Source organism: Momordica charantia (genome assembly GCF_013281855.1).
Source record: "Momordica charantia cultivar OHB3-1 chromosome 3 unlocalized genomic scaffold, Mcharantia_2.0 BLBB01000003.1, whole genome shotgun sequence".
Classification (NCBI taxonomy): domain Eukaryota; kingdom Viridiplantae; phylum Streptophyta; class Magnoliopsida; order Cucurbitales; family Cucurbitaceae; genus Momordica; species Momordica charantia.
The window spans coordinates 22,522,218-22,539,539 of record NW_028275161.1 but is presented as its reverse complement, the minus strand read 5'-3'; the positions used below and the strand labels follow the sequence as shown (position 1 = coordinate 22,539,539).

Genomic DNA, 17,322 nt, shown 5'->3' with positions numbered 1-17,322 from the left:
CCCTAAACGGCCATCACATTTTTTTAATTAATAAATTTAATGCTCATTCTTTGAGATGATATATTAATATATATTGCTTTTCGACTCTATTTTGTAAAGTTCATCTCAAATAGAAGTAAATAATATATACAACGTTTTTTTAATACTTAATATTTAAAGGTGGAGATTAAAACTCTTAAACTTTATGGTTGGATACAGACCTATACTCTATATATACTATATATAATAATAATAATAAATTTTTGCGTTGTGTATATTGAAGAATAAAACCGTAAGATAATATTATCAAAAATCATTTTATTATAGTGTTGGTGATGTATTATGTAACAAATATTTATTAAAAGATAATATAAATCTAACTTAATTGGTTAAGACATGTATTATTGACCAAAAAGTGTATATTCGATCTCACGTGGTTTTATAACATATATATTCATTAAAAGAGATTGGATTGGGAAAATATATTTAAACTTATGAAATATATCTAGATACATATGCCAATTTTCAACATAAATTGACAGTTTGGCCGAGTGGTCTAAGGCGCCAGATTTAGGCTCTGGTCCGAAAGGGCGTGGGTTCAAATCCCACAGCTGTCACTTTTTTTATTTTCATTTTTTCTCATTTCGTTTCCTCTGTTTTGGGTTGGCGGCTCTCAAGACATAAGTACTTCAGAGTTAATAAGGGCCGAAGAGAAGTGGGTCCATTTTTTTTATGGGCTTTGCTGTCTTGAAACAAAATTTGAAGAAGAGAGTTTGATTTGGTGCAGTATTTATCGAAACATTCTTGAATCTTCTTGGTTTTGCCTCCATTCCCTTCCAGTGATGGAGAAACATTAGTTTTGTTGGAACTTCCAAAGACAGACAGTGACAAAAACAAAGAGATTTCAGACAGAAAGAGTGAAAAAAACAAGCAAAATTCCTTGTTTATTTCTCCCCCCAACTCCTTCCATTATGTCCAAATTTCTCCCCTTCTTATAGCTTCTTGCAACTCCACCATCCTTAGCTTCTTCAATGCCACTTTTTGTTCACAACTTGACTCTTAAATCCTAGAATCCGTTGCAGCCATGGCAGTAGATGCCCGGAGAGGGGCAAACCGAAGTCTCGAGACCCTTCTCGACATCGACAAGGCTGTCGCTGCGAAAGAAACAGTGACGCCGCAGCTGCAGAAGTCGTTGCCAAGGCAGGGCCTTGAGTTCAACAACTTGTCCTATACTGTCCTGAAGAAGCAGAAAAAAGATGGGGTTTGGGTAAAAAGAGAAGCTTATCTTTTGAACGACATCTCCGGGCAGGCGCTGCGAGGCGAAATCATGGCCATCTTGGGACCGAGTGGTGCCGGGAAATCAACTTTCCTCGACGCCTTGGCTGGTCGGATGGCGAAAGGAAGCCTCCAAGGATCTGTTAGAATCGACGGCAAACCGGTGACAGCAAGTTACATGAAGATGGTTTCATCTTATGTGATGCAAGATGACCAACTCTTTCCAATGTTAACTGTGTTTGAGACATTCATGTTTGCAGCTGAGGTCAGACTTCCCTCTTCAATTTCCAGGAATGAGAAGAAGAATAGAGTTTATGAACTCATTGAACAACTAGGCTTACAGGTACTACTTTCCTACTCACATCTCTTCTTTTTGAACTCTTCTCAGCCACCCCTAGTTGTGTTTTTCTCTGTTCTGTAGAGTGCGATGCATACGTATATAGGCGACGAAGGGAGGAGGGGAGTTTCGGGAGGGGAGCGACGGAGGGTCTCGATAGGAATCGACATCATCCACAAACCATCCCTCCTATTTCTCGACGAGCCAACCTCAGGATTGGATTCTACTAGTGCTTATAGTGTAGTTGAGAAGGTGAAGGAGATTGCTCGAAGTGGCAGCATTGTCTTAATGACCATTCATCAGCCTTCTTACAGAATCCAACTGTTGCTCGACCGCATAACTGTTCTTGCTAGGTACAACATTTGTCACCCTTTTAAGCCGCTGTTGTTGGATAGAAGTTGTTGATTTTGTGGGCTGTAATGATAGTTCTATTTTGGTTATGATCAAAATGTGGTTACAGGGGAAGATTGATATATGCAGGAAGTCCAATAAACCTTTCTGCTCATCTCTGTGGATTTGGAAGGCCAGTGCCAGAGGGTGAAAACAGCATTGAATATCTATTAGATGTGATCAAAGAATATGATGAATCAACCGTGGGGTTGGAGCCTCTAGTTCTATACCAACGAAATGGCATTAAGCCTGATCTAGTTGCAAGGACCCCTATTCCAAAAACACCTCGAACTCCTTACAAGAAGACCCCGAGGTCGGTACCAAAGTTCCTAAGCCTTCGTAGCCAAGCATTCTCTACAACATCGGGGCCAAACTCGAGCCAATTTGATTCTGCATATGCATATGATGACAATGAAGATGATGATTTTGATAGGTCTCTTGAACGTAAATCTGGCATGAATAATCGTAGTGGTGTTTTTAATCCTCCTTTGGCATCTCAGTTTTACAAAGATTTGTCTGTTTGGGTATATAATGGTGTTAAAGGAACTCCCAGTCGACGCCCGTCGTGGACTCCAGCAAGAACGCCAGGACAGACACCAGGAAAAACACCTATATCTGGAGCTAGAAGTGTAGTTTCAAGTCAGTTTCCATCATCTCATCAAACTCCTCAGGCAAAGATACCTTCAGTATTTAGCATGTCGATCGACTCTCATTTGCCTTCTTTCAAAGAGTTTGACATTGAAGAAGTTCTTGATGAGTCAGACCATGGTCCTAAATACGCAAATCCTTGGCTCCGCGAGGTGCTCGTGCTCTCGTGGCGAACAACACTCAACGTGATTCGCACCCCAGAATTGTTTCTCTCTCGTGAGATTGTATTGACAGTAATGGCATTGATCCTCTCTAGCATGTTTAAGCACCTTGGCCATCCTACCTTCAAAGATATTAACAGACTTCTTAACTTCTATATCTTCGCAGTCTGTCTGGTTTTCTTTTCCTCAAATGATGCTGTCCCAACATTCATTCAAGAAAGATTCATCTTCATCAGAGAGACTTCACACAATGCATATCGAGCTTCCTCATACGTGGTCTCCTCCCTCATTGTCTATCTCCCATTTTTTGCCATCCAAGGCTTCACATTTGTTGTAATAACCCAATTCTGGCTTCACCTGAAAAGCAACCTCTTCTTCTTTTGGATTACACTCTTTGCGTCGCTCATTACAACAAATGCATACGTTATGCTCGTGAGTGCGCTCGTCCCAAGTTACATAACAGGCTATGCAATAGTAATTGCCACCACAGCCATTTTCTTCCTCACTTGTGGGTTCTTCCTGAAACGAACTCAGATGCCAATCTATTGGAGGTGGCTCCATTACATCTCTGCTATAAAGTACCCATTCGAATCATTGTTGATCAATGAATTCAAAGGCAAAAGATGCTATCAAGGGATCCCCAGCGATCTTTCCCCCGGTCCATTGGGAGATGTCAGGTTTAGTAAGTTGCATAATGTTTCTACAGATCTACAACCCAACTGCATGTTGATCGGAGAAGACGTTCTGTTCTCGATGGACATTAACATGGAGAACATATGGTACGACATCGCTATCCTGCTGGCTTGGGGTGTGCTTTACCGGCTGTTCTTCTATCTTGTTCTCAGATTTTACTCCAAGAATGAGAGAAAATGAAGCATGCATTTTCTTGGATCTCTCAAGTCTTTTCAATGCAAATAATTTCAAGTTGAAGTTGTAATGCCCCACCAGAATCATTCTTCAGAGGCTGATCCAAAGCACAGGAAACAGGCCAAGCCACTTTGAGCAAGACAATGTAATACCAAAACCATGTCTGTTTTCAGAATGTTTCAACTCTGTCTCAACAAAAGCCTACCCAAGTTTTCTAATTGAGTTGTAAACAGACAATTTGTTTTTTCTAATATCCTTGAAGAACTACCCTTGTTTAGTTTCCCAAAAAAAACCAGATACTTTGATTGCAAACTTAAAATAAGATGAATCCACTGCACTGAAACAAAGTGGAGATAAGATAACGATGAAAAGGTTTAAATGTGTCACATCAAACATATCAAGATTGTTCTTCGCCATCGCAAGTAAAAAACTATCTGATATAATGGAACGGCCCATGCTCTGATCTATTTTTGGTTGAATGTTCTTTTCTTGTGGGGTTTCTCACTTCTCTCCATATTTAATTATTTGTTCTCAAATGACATGTGAGCACTAAAAAACAGAGTTGAGAGAGAAGAAACAATAGTGTCAAAATGTTCTCAGCATGTGATGAGTGGGTCCTGAAGCAAGTTGATTCTCTATCACGTTTTCAAGTTGTGGAAAGAACATATAGGAATCATTCAGAATAGTTTTACATAATTCTTCAAAGGGGCAAAAAAAAAAATCTTTCAAGTATTTTATACAACAACAAAATATCGTCCCATTTTCTCTGGGTGTAAAAAAAAAGGCAATATTTTACATAAATATGGAGCAACTAAGTTGCATCTTGTTCGCAGGGTTCTCCAATAATAACAGAAACTAACTGCGCTTTTTGAATTGAACAAGAGAGAAAAACTAATATATATATATATATAAAAAAAAAGGGAACCAAGAACCAATCTAAGCTAACAGATTGACAAAATTTGCTTTAGAAGATTTATCTAAACTTCTGTAATATTAATGACACACCGATTTGTGATGCCCCGAGCGAGAGGAACTGGCAGCCTAGAGGAATATCATCAGGCCATCAGATCCAAGGTTGTGGATGAGCAGTCTGATGTTTTCTTTGCAACACTGTAGGGGCATGTGTTTATCCTAAAACAACATTAGAGAAGAAACTCATGAATTTCCGAGTCGAAACGACACAAAACTACCCCTTTTTAGTAAAAAGAATCGGGGTCGAAAACTCACCGTTCCTTGCGCTTCTCTAAAAACCGAGCCAAGGATGCCTTTCGAGCCTGAGGCACAGCTGCAGGGAGGAGGTAACAAGAGGAATTTGAGCATGTTTGTTCTTCTGAAAAATTATGGACCAGAGCAGAGAGAAAGGGGTTATACCTGAAGGAACGAACGTTGGGGTGATCTGGGCGACGGAACTGGCATCCTTGGGAGGTTCTGAATGGTTTGGGATTGGATGAGATGCCGAGGTTTGTATAGGTTTTGCAGCAGCAGGCAACTCGATGTTACTGCAAGATCTTACTCCTGTATCAGGTCCCTTAGATTGTGCAACAGAAAGTGGATTTGAACGCCCAAGGAGTGGCAATCCTTGGAAACTTTCACTGGGGAATGATGCCTTCACTTGACCTGTGGAAAGCATATTGTTTCGTGTTTGGGACACCCCACCGGTGCCAGCCAAAAGCATAATAGCCTGAGCCTGAACAGAGACAACAATAAAACTGAGAATTGTTTCTTCCCCAAGTGGTGGGAAGGCAAAATAAATTTAAGAGTTTACAAAAGCACAGATACCTTCTCAGGAGATATATCATTATAAACACACACTGATCCCGCATAGAAGATCGTCAGCGGCGCCATCGGACCCGGAGGCTTCGAAGCATTCCTAGAAAGAAAAGTAAACATCAATTCTCAAGACAGTTTGGGTTTGACATCTTTCATAGGTCTGTTTCAAGAAACAACTACCTCAACTCGGTGGTTCCAACAACAGAGCTCGCAAAGGGAACAGAAATGGAGGTTCCAATTGGAATCCCACCAAATGGCTGTAAGTTACCACTGGAACCAACCACGGTCTGGCCAGATGAAACAATCTGGGATTGGAGTACTGGGACGTTGAAACCCACCGGAAGCGCATTGCTCCGATGTACCGAAAGCGCATCGGAATTCTGGAACGGGTAGACAGCCATTGCATATTGTTTTGCAGCCTTCTTCTCCAAGGCTACATTTTTCTACGCACAAGATAAAAGAAACAAGCCAAATCAGGCAATTCATAAACATAATAGAATCCAGCCCATCTCTCCTTCTTGTGTTCAACAGGGAAATGAAGTTTCAGAGCATCATGAACAAAGGGAAACCTGGATTGCAGCAGAATATGGGTCAACAACAGTTTTCCTCTGCTTCTCATCTTGAGAAGCCTTGAAAGAAACCAATTGGGGAACTGCAGAAACTTTGTTTGAGAATGACCACTGCATCCCTGAACCACCCATTAATGCTGCCACATCAAAACAAATCACAGATCACAAATCAATTACATTCCATAATCCATGGTTACAATTAAAATTCAATCACTGAGAAACAATTTTGGACATCAAACAAAAAAAAAATCTAAGAACTCCCAAAAAATTTGCATAAATAATTTACCGAAGTAAGATTAGAAAATTTCAAAAATATTAAAATATCCTTTTAGTTTTCACTAAGTCTTAAAAGACAAATAAAGTGTTTACCACGGGTTTGAATTATTTAATTGTTGAATTGAAGAGTGCAGTTGTACAGCTATAAAATGTGTAGAATTTATTTATTAATTAAATTATTAAATAAGCGCACTCAAGGTGCCACGTCACTATTATTTTAATACATAAATTAAAAGTTTAAAGTTAACACCTTCACGCGCAAGTCTAAATTAACGTGAAAAGGGAAAAAAATAACCCTAGGACGCGTTTCGCCTTCGACAATGAAAGAAGAAATTAGTTTCAAAACTTTTTGCATGAATTTTATTCATTAATTAAAATATATATTTTTTCAACAAAAAAAAGCACATTTCCAAAGTCTAATTGATTCGGGCTGGCTATTTTCAAAGGAAGCATTTAATTAGTATTTCATTAAAAATGCTACTTTAAAAAGACAATCAAATCTGCCATAAAAAACACTATTATCCGAGTTCACAATTTCTAAATATAAATTCCAGTTCGGATGCAGTACAGTAATAATAATATTCTAAAATATATTTTTTAAAAAAATAACCTTCCATAATATTTAATATTATTTAATTTTCCCCCGAAAACTTTCTGGCTGTCAGTTCTTTGGTACCTCGAATTTGCATTTTGGTACAGCGTGACAAACGTGGTTTTTACGCTTACTCGCAGAAATTTTCCCAATTTTTACTTACTGTTTTCGTTCAAACCAAAAATTGAAAATAAGAGATTTCATTTGTAGCGAAACAGAGACATTCAACAAACAAATTTCAAATAAATTCTAGAGTAACCTAAAAAAAAAAGCCGCCATGGAAAATCAAAGCAATGAAAGGAAAAAAAAACGAAATAGAGAAGAGGAATTAGTAGTAGTAGTAGAAGAAGAAGAAGAAGAAGAAGAAGAAGAAGAAGAAGAAGAAACATACCTGAATTTTTAGAAGCATCCGTAAATTGTTCTCTGAACGGCATCGCGACATTCTTCGAGTTCAAACCTAAAAAATCTCTCTCCATATCGAATTCTGAGACCTAACACCACAAAACTCTTCACCGAAATACACTTCCAGATTAATTTCTCGGAAAGAAAAAAATTATATACCTCCTCTCTTGAAGCGCGACAAATCGAGCCGTTTTCGAGCTCCTAAACCGTGAAAATTATTCTTCCTTCCGCAGGAACACACACAGAAAGAGACACACAGAGAGCGCGAGAGAGAGAATTTTCCTTTCTTTAATATTAATGCGAAAGCAGGCGAGCGAAGCACGTCTTTTTATTTAAACGTTCAAATAAAATACAAAGTATTTTAATATTATTACAAAAATAAATTAATTAGCCTCGTGGTCTCGTGAAATCAGGGCCGTTGGATGAGAAGTAGATTCGGGCCCTTGAGATGAGGACCGGGTGGTCGCTTTGTAAGAGGGTAATTTGGGCAAACGACCACGTGCGAGCCGTGCTACGCTACTCCACCGCCACGTGTCACTTGGTGGGATTTTGCAAACCCGTGAGCTCAAAACGTGGTTATTATTTTTCTTGTCATTTCTGGTTTTTTTTTTATTATTTTATTAGTTTTCATTTGTTTTTATATTCTCTTCCACTCACTATATATTACACAACAAAAACAAACCCCTCTTTCTTAAATCAATTAATTCAGTCACGTTAATATTTTAATATTCTCTACCTTTAAATTATCAATTTATATTATTTTATTCAAACTAAAATTGTACCGTACCAATTTTTAATTAAAGTATTATTTTATCGTCGTTGCAGGGGCTGCACTATTTTATGAAAAATCAAGGTGGGTTTCTGAAATTACCCAATGCATTTTTTAGTTACTTTGTAATTCTTTTTTTTTTTTGACATTTTTTTTATTTCATATTCTCAAATTATAAAACTTCAGATTTTCCATATTTATGGTGTTTGAGATTGCCTAATAAATCCAAGACATCTACAATTATGAAATAGTTTATGATTTGATGAGTTAACTTCATCATATTATTAATTGTTACATTACTGAGACCTACCAAATTGAGCTTCCCCGTTGTCTTTTATTCCTTACCATTTATGTTTAAAATAAATGTTCCAAACAGTGTTTATCTATAGGCACCTTAAAATAAAAATTACAAAAATAAAAAACTAATTAGATATTCACTTAAAATAACTTTTACAGCTTCCGTAAATTTTCTCCAATCATTTAATCAAGTTCTATTATATTTTAATTATAAGAAATGACTAGTTTAAAAAGTATCTCATAGTTTCTTTAAAGACTTTTTTTCAATATATTATTATTGGATGGGAAAATTAGAATCTAAATTTAAAAATAGATGGTGATTTATTGAAACATGGTTTAAATAGGACGAATAGTATTATATATGAATTTCAATGATTATTTTATTAGAAAATTGATTCAAATATAGTAATATCCTAAAGTTGATTATCAATGGTCAACTATTTGATGATTCAAGAGTTTGAAAAATTAACCAATTATAATGAAGTTCATAAATAGTCCTCTGTTCATTATTCAATGAGGTAATCTTAAAAAGAAAGAAACTAAAAGAGTGTTTTTTTTTTACAACTAAATTAAAAAAAAAAGTGTTTGAACTTTGAATTGGTCAAATTTTAAAATAATTTAAAATAATGTTAGTGACAGAAAAAAAAATCAAGAAACGGAAAAAGTGAAAACTAAAACTTCTAACTGTAATATGATTTTTTTTTTCTAATGGAAATGGAACTCTTTTTTTTTTTTTCTTTTGATGAATGGAAACAAGTAATTTGAAACTTATTGAGTAAGAAAAATAATTAATTTTTTTCGAAAGTAGAAAAATAATTAATTTAGTGCTCCCTTTTTAATGAAAATTTATTGGCTTCGAAGGCGGCGCCAAAAGCGTCAGGTCACGGACGACGTCATCGATATTTTGTATTATAAGGCCACTGGAACTGCCAACTGCCAACCTTTTAATTATATGGAATCTTTATATTTTTATTTTACAGGTTATTTTTTTTCAAAAATTGTGATTTTTTATCTTCATTATTAAACTTTACCTAAATATCTGATTTAGTCAACTACAACTAAAATTTTGTATACAATTCAAACCATCATGTTTGTATTATAAATAATTAATCATATATAAATATTAATATTGGAGAATGTCACTTTTTTTGACCCCAGTTACCTTATTTTAATTATATGGAATCTTTATAAATATTAAACAACTAATTACTAATATTTCTATATATATAATCCCCATTTTAATCTTACACAGTTTTAATAAACAACATCAATTTTTTTATTTCAATTCATAAATAGTAAACAATATTAAAATAATAACCTTCTATTCCGATTGTTTTTTATTTTGATTTCTTATAAATAAGTGGGACCTTAGTTTAACAATTACAATAATATAATAGGAGATCGTATAGTCCATATTAGGATGGTAACAAAAATAAACATTTAATAACTATTTAGGTTTTTTATTTTTCATTTTCTTAGAAATAATTTTTAAATTATATATAAAGTTGGGAACGAACAAAAAAAAATATTTTTTTCTTGTTTCTATTTTTGTTTCCAATTTGTTCTAAAATAAATAAATAAACTTATCGTATTTATCATTATTAAATCCATGAATATTGAAACATGTAATTTTATTTCTATTTATTACAAACAAAGAAATATAAACTTGAAATAAAATTTTTTCTAAACAAATCCAAAACGATCTTTAGAGAAAGAATAAGATGTTTTAAGCTATGTTCACCAGACCATGTTATGGCCATAGTATTTGCAGATTTGGGTTAGAGGTTAATATTTAGCTGGTTGGGTAGGGTCGGGCACAGGTCGCGAGCGGGTTCGTTGTCACACCGGATCCTATTCATGGGCCATGTTAAATTTAATTTTATTATAGTTGTTTTTTTCGTGAAATAATAATTTCCGGTCAACATCAAAATTTTATAATGTTGTCGTAAAACATTTTTCAAATAGCATATTTGTTTGCTTTTTAGAAATTTAAGATTTATCTAATCCAACCTGGCGCTGGCTCAAAAAATCTGAGAAATTAAATCAATAATTGTATTAAAAAAATAATATCATTCTTTTAGTACTTTTTAAGTGTTTTATTATTGTTATTTTTTAACACTAGTTTTGATTATCTAAACTTAAATGAATTGGAAAATGTTTAATGCTTTTAATTTACTAGAAAACATTTTCACCCATCTAAAATTATTAAATAAAACTTATTCTAATTAAATTAATTTTATTCTCATAATTTTAATTTTATAAGATTGAATCCTATGCTAAAATGAACGGTGAGAATAACCCCTAAAATTATTTAGGTATGTATCATTTTAGAGATTTGTAATTTAGTTATGAGTATATTGTTGCGGCGGGATGAAACATTTTCACAGGATTTTTTTTTTTTTTGTTGACTCCAATTTAAAGTATTTTATTGTAATTTACTTTTTGAAATTTTATTTTTCTCTTAACTTTAGAGTTAGATTCATTAAAAAACATGAGAAAAAAAAAGTCATCATTTGTAGAGAGGAAAAAGAAGTCATAATCAAAGCTATCAAACTCGTGGACTTTTTTTTTTAATTAAATTTAGATTCCAACTTGCAACATTTTTATCAATAATATATATCTTAACCAAATTTCTAACTAACCATTAAGACGATTGATATTGATAGAGGCATCGTTTTCATCCACACATTGGAAAAAAATATCCAAGATGCCCCTGGATGGAACATAGTTTGTCTCTGCAATTCGCACCACATCCAAAGATTCTCAAGTGTGATAATTCTTCTCAAATTTATGCAATTTCCACCAAAAATTTGTATTCAAAAAGGGAAAAGAAAAAAAAGAAAGAAAGAAAAAGACTTCTCCAATCATTTTGTCACAAATGGATAATATTTTTATTTTTTTCCACAGCTATTGTCTACAAATATTTAAACTAATTCTCAGCAATCTTGAAATAATATATATATTGATATTATTTTCAAATTTCATTCGATAAGTATTTCATTTTTAAATATGAGAACGCTTCTAATTTTTATTTTTAATAACTCAGTTTCTTCCCTAATTATCCTGTTGCCTACACATCTTCCCCTTTTCTAAATGATTTTGGAGTCTCTGTCTCTTTTTTTCTTTCAAATTTTGACTAGGATATTAAAAAATTATAAATAATATAGTTTAGTTTTTGAAAAAAATTAAAAACAACCCGCTAATATTTTAACATATTAGATACATTGCCTTTTAACAATTTAGACATATGTGACTCCCTATATTAAATTTTCACCTATTATATGAATTAATATTATTTAAAATAATAGGTTAAAATAATATTTTGGTCCTTATAAATTATTTAAAATAAGATTTAAAACAAAATAAAATGACTAAATGATCCTTGTATGAACATTTTCAAAATACAGAATTAACATGAACCAAATTAGAAATACAGAAGTTAAAACAACGTTTTAAAAATATAAGAACTAAAATGAACTCGAATTCAAACTACAGAAACTAAACTAATATTCTAACTAAAATAATATTAAACTACGATTAAAGAAAGTACTAAAAACGTAATATTACACTGCATTAATTTTCATTCCAATTTTATTTTTTGAAAATTAAATTAAAATTGTGGCTAAATTTAGAAAAATGTGACGAGGCCTCTTTTTCCGAGTTAAAGGCAATCACATGGTGTGGGGCCAGGGCTTGTAATATAATAATAGGTCAAAATTAAAGGGGAAAGCGTGTGTGTTTGTCTACTTTATCATTAAGTGGGACCCAATATTTATTATTATTATTATTATTATTATAAATTCATAACCACCATTATAACATTTTATTTCATTAAAAAAAACCTCTTATTTAAAAATATTAATAATAAAATTATAACCTCTAGTTTTCTTTTCAAAATTTCCTTTTCTATTTTCTGTTTTTATTTTTAAATATATCTATAATATATTTAAGCAATTAAAATTACCGGTAAACTAACCAATAAATCAAACAAATTCAACTAACAAATTTTCTTAATTATAAAAATATCATAAATTAAACACAAACCACTGTAATTAATGTCGGCATGAATATAGTTCAACGATAATTAACATCTAATCATTTTTATGAGATTATAAATTTAAACTTCCATACTTATAATATATTATTAAATGATAGTGGCTAATTAGATTTTTTTTCTTTTGGAAGAGTACGAAGTAGTTTTCAAACACTTCATTTTCTCCGAAAATGACATATTTTATAATTTCACTAGTTCTAGACTCAAAATTTAAAATAATTTGAGATTTTTTTTCCAGTAATGATTATTTTACTCTTTATGATATCGAAAAAATGTTAAGAATAGTATTTAATATAGTACTAAAAAAATAATTATAAAGAATTCTCGGGAAAGAACTCGAGTGGTAGCAATCAACAAATGGAGTCGACAATTAAAGGGAGAGTCTATGAAGAGCTGATATTTTGGCCTGAGCTTTCAAAATTTCACATTTTATTTTTTAACTTTTAAATATTTTAATTCAAAATTCAAACTTCTTTTATTTATAAAAAGTCATTTTTAATCATTTTTATTATATTACAAATGTAACAAATTTTCAAATTTGTTTAAAAATTCAATATTTATCCTATGAGATGTTGCTTCATAAGCTTATCCACCCATACCTCAAACCTACGTATTTATATTTATATAACAAAAACCTTGATATTTAATGAAATATCTTTTTAAAAAACTAATAACAATAACTAAATTGATTTATAAACGGTTAAAGTAAGCATAGCTGAACGATAATTGATATATATCTCCAATCAAGAAGTTGTAATTTTAATCTCCAACCGCCACACATTGTACGAAAAAAATGATTTATGAACTTCAAAATAAACGTTTTAAAAGTACAAAACAAATAAACTAAGTCGAAAGTATAGAGACCTCAATAATATTTAAACCTTTGTTCTTATATACAATACTTGGCACATGTTTAAAAGTCTAAGAACCAAGATAAAGTGAAAATATCAACATAAATATACTATTAGTGACGACATTAGTTAGTACTTAAATTATTAAATATGGGTGGCTCAAATGTTTATGAAACTAAAAGAAAGTTAATTTAATAATAATAACAATCAGAGTTAAATGGATAAATATGAGAAAGAAAAAATAACAATAAATATTGGTGATGTGATGTGATGTCCCACTGAAAAGATAGAATCTAGCGTAAGGCAGAGGCGGTGTTGGTTGGAGTGGGCGCCATGTTTTCCATGTGACCCTTTTTTTTATCATCTTTTTCCTCCAAATTAATTTTTATATTTTGTACTAAAAAAATAATAAAAATAATGTTTTATGTTTTGTCTATTTCACATCCACTTGTGTTGCGTGTGTCCTGTGATATTTCTACAAAGGGCTATACTTTTTATTTATCAATTTAAGTAAAGTAAATAAATAAGAGTGGTGGTGATCTGAAAATTAGAATTTGAAAACATATACAATAGATTTAGAAATTGAATCTTAATTTAAAACTGTTATAGTCTGTCAATTAATATATTTGGAAATTAGTTGGAGTTAAAAAATAATAAAATTATATTATTAGGTAATATATTTATCAAAATTCTTATTATTTTTCAATATAATTATGCAGTTTTCAAAAATAAATCTAACAACCAATATTCACTCAATCCTAGATCTTAAAAACAAAATTTAGATTGCCTACAAACTCTAAATTACTGGAAAAAAAAAAAAAGAAAAAACTCAAAATTATTCACGTTTGTTTTGTTTGGGTAAAACTGTAAATGTGGGTGTCGGCGTAGTAGCTTTTCTCCTTGAGATGCCAATAAAAGAAAGAAAGAATTTGTTTTTTTTTAAAAAAAAAAAAAGAAAAAAAGAAAGAAAGAATTGTATATTTTGTCCTACCTCCAAGGCCCAATATTCCTTGCCCCACAATTTTTTTTTTTTTTTTTAGATAGGGAGAGGGAAAAAAAAGTAACATATATTTTTAATCTTTATTATTTTAAATGGTTATTGAGAACAAACCAATATTTGTATATGACAACTTGATTTTTTAAATGAGATGTTAAAATATATTTTTGGAACCTACCAAATTAAGATGGTGATTGGCGCTAACTAATTGAGAGAAAGAGGGATGAAAAAGGAAGGAAAAGAGAGAGTATTTAAAAAATCTTTCCCTCCTCAAATTGACTGCCACATTATTTGTTCTCATCCACCATTTTTTCGAAGTTGTGGACTAAAATGTGATTTTTTTTTTTTTTATTTTTAGCAACCATACTGTTTATCTAATACACATTGATAAAAAGGTTATAAGTGGTTAGATTATGCTCTTACAATATTTATGTTTTAAATATATTATGTGAGTTGAATATTCGTTTTTATAGTCAAATCGAGCATAGCTCAAAGTGATTAACACACCGGTTATGAGTTCGAACCACATCTCCATGTGTTGTATTAAAAAAATATTCGTTTTTCTACCGAATCTTAAAGTTGATTGGATTTTTTAAATATGATTAAAAATAGTGGTTAAAAACAATATTTTTTTTGTTCTCAAACATATGTGGTCTCTTTCTATGACCAAGGAGGGACGACATGTAGCTATATATATATATATTTTTTTTTTCCAACATGGACCATGTCATTTTCGACATGTGGCATAGACGGCTTTCAACTATTTTTTTTTTTTATCATGTGGACGAATTTGAGAGATTTTCCCATAGCTATTTTTTGACCCATTTGTTTAGTGGACAATTTGATATAGGAATTAATTACAATATATTTGCATATTTGTAATCTTAAATAGTCACGCATTCAAAGACGCCGGATATCAAGTCCATAAACTATCTTGATTCCCTCTCAAAAAAATTAAATAATAATAATAATAATAGTTATAACACTATGCTCAGATTGGCATTATAAAAATATGTTATATATATTTTTCAATTTTGAGAGGAAAAGGTACTCGTGATAACATTGTCATTTTTTCATTTTCATCGGGCGCAAATATTTTTTAACGTCGAGTTGACTATATTATTAGAATATCTTTTGAATTATGACCTCAAATTTAGTCCATTAATTAAATCTAACTTCAGCCTAGGAGAATCTAATAACTATTATTTTTAATAGAAAGAAACTTTACCAATAATCAACGCTTACTACAATCTAATAAATTATAAGCTCAATAATAATATAAAAAGCAATGACAGGTTGTCCCTAAATATTAAATTAACCATAAATTCTATCACCTTTTGAATTTGCAATTTTTTTTTTTTTGAGAAAATTTGAATTTGCAATTTTCAATTCAAAGTGTAAATATGATGGATTTTATTTCGTATTTTTTTATCAGAAAAATTGTAAACTATACATATTATGTGTGTGTATATATATATTTTTTTCTTTTTTCTTTTTTCTTTTTTAAGTTTTATTGTATTTGACTTTAATCATTCATCGTGACATGCTTTTTATAATGACTATGATATAGGATCTAAGTTAAACAATGATGTATGGGGGAAAAATATTCGTAAATAACTATATTATTATATAAAATAATAAAATATAAAAATGGCATCAAATCAAATGTCCTAACTAAATTGTTAATATCCAACGATCAATTATTATCAATTAATAATCTATGGCGTCAATTGATTTTAAAATAAATCACGACTAAGAACATTTAAGTTCTTGTCATTACGAGCACAACTTAAATGAGAGAGAGAGGTTCAATTCCATACTTCACATTTGTATATTAAAAATGTTTTAAGCTATCATTTTTACTAATCATTAAAAAATTTATCAGCCTAATTCAGTAGTAATTGACACATGTTTCGTCGTAAGTTGAAATCCTCACCTCCACTTCTTGTATTAGAAGAAAATGTATCATTTTTAAAAAATATAATATAATAATAATAATAATATTATTATTATTATTATTAGAGAGAGAGGAAACTAAAGAACAGCAATAATTGAAATAAATGGGCTGAGCCCAAAAGAAGATAGAAACAGAAAAAGAGAAGGAATGCCAACCCATAATCGGTTGGCCCATTCAAATGTTTTTTTTTCGGAGTTTCAATTATACCCTCTTTATTTAGATTGGAGGAACGTCGAGTCATTTAAGATATGAAAGAAGAATCTGTGAATTGTGATATATCGATATTCAAAAGGATAAACTAAAAATAAATAAAATTCATCTGAACCGACAAATATTCATTTTAATATTTTATTAAAAATATTTTGCTGAGTTGCAAGTTTTATTTTATTTTAAAGATGGTTAGTCTAAATTGGAATGAGAACTTTTTGAATTTTAGTACCATTCGAACAATTTTCAAATACTAGTACGGGTCCAAAAAAAATGTTGAAGAAGCTTTTAGTTTTCAATTGATTTTTAAAAATATATTGGGATTTTTGATCCCTTAATTTACAATTGAGAGGCTTAGGATGCTATGAAAAAAGTGGAGACATAGGACCACAATATCATGCTCTACAAAAACATCCCTTTCTTTCACATGCACCGTTTTTGGTCCACTTTCAATTCTGAAACCTATATGGTATATAATGCCAAATAATATAATGAATTAGAAAGCAACCATCTTAACGGATCAAAATGTAGGTGTCAATCGAGTCGAGCCGACCTATAAATCCTACGTATTAGAAAGTGCATCTTATCAAACATTACGTAAATTACTTGTGGTACGACATGTCAATTAATTCGCTACATCAAGTTCAACTTAACAAAAAAACGCCCAAATTCTACATAACTCGAGTCGATTCAATAGAATCACGACCAATCCAACATAATCCATTAATTGGCATAGATCGTGCAATTTAAAAAATTCTGCGAAAAATAGATCATATTAACCCAACAAAGATGAAAATATAGAATTTTGGACATGATCTTATAAACTGATTAAGGTATTCGTATTTCCGACCAAATAGTCGTGGGTTCAAACCTCCGCCCCAAATGTTGCACCAAAAAATGTAGCAAATTTGTCTGGCATCAGCA

General features: G+C 31.5%; 2 protein-coding genes and 1 non-coding gene across 4 annotated transcripts; 2 read left to right on the top strand and 1 right to left on the bottom strand.

The window, feature by feature from the left end:
* The first annotated feature begins 453 nt into the window (after window positions 1-453).
* Window positions 454-4,178, top strand: LOC111008822 (ABC transporter G family member STR-like). The gene is made up of 3 exons (XM_022281648.2): window positions 454-1,597; window positions 1,676-1,944; window positions 2,052-4,178. The coding sequence occupies exons 1-3, from the start codon at window positions 1,064-1,066 to the stop codon at window positions 3,661-3,663; spliced, it is 2,415 nt and encodes an 804-aa protein (XP_022137340.1). The 5' UTR covers window positions 454-1,063; the 3' UTR covers window positions 3,664-4,178.
* TRNAL-UAG (transfer RNA leucine (anticodon UAG)) lies at window positions 517-596 on the top strand. Its single transcript has one exon. It is a non-coding gene; the product is annotated as a tRNA-Leu (tRNA).
* A 130-nt stretch (window positions 4,179-4,308) lies between the features above and the next one.
* Window positions 4,309-7,582, bottom strand: JAZ3 (jasmonate-zim-domain protein 3). Of its 2 annotated transcripts, none has more exons than XM_022281649.2 (8): window positions 7,426-7,582; window positions 7,256-7,355; window positions 5,997-6,133; window positions 5,608-5,870; window positions 5,437-5,527; window positions 5,029-5,344; window positions 4,885-4,942; window positions 4,309-4,788 (listed from the first exon to the last, which is right to left on the bottom strand). In XM_022281649.2, the coding sequence occupies exons 2-8, from the start codon at window positions 7,338-7,340 to the stop codon at window positions 4,713-4,715; spliced, it is 1,026 nt and encodes a 341-aa protein (XP_022137341.1). In that variant the 5' UTR covers window positions 7,341-7,355; window positions 7,426-7,582; the 3' UTR covers window positions 4,309-4,712. The 2 variants fall into 2 exon arrangements, with proteins under 2 accessions (XP_022137341.1, XP_022137343.1); XM_022281651.2 differs by having other exon boundaries at window positions 7,256-7,371; window positions 7,426-7,570.
* Window positions 7,583-17,322: the final 9,740 nt, after the last annotated feature.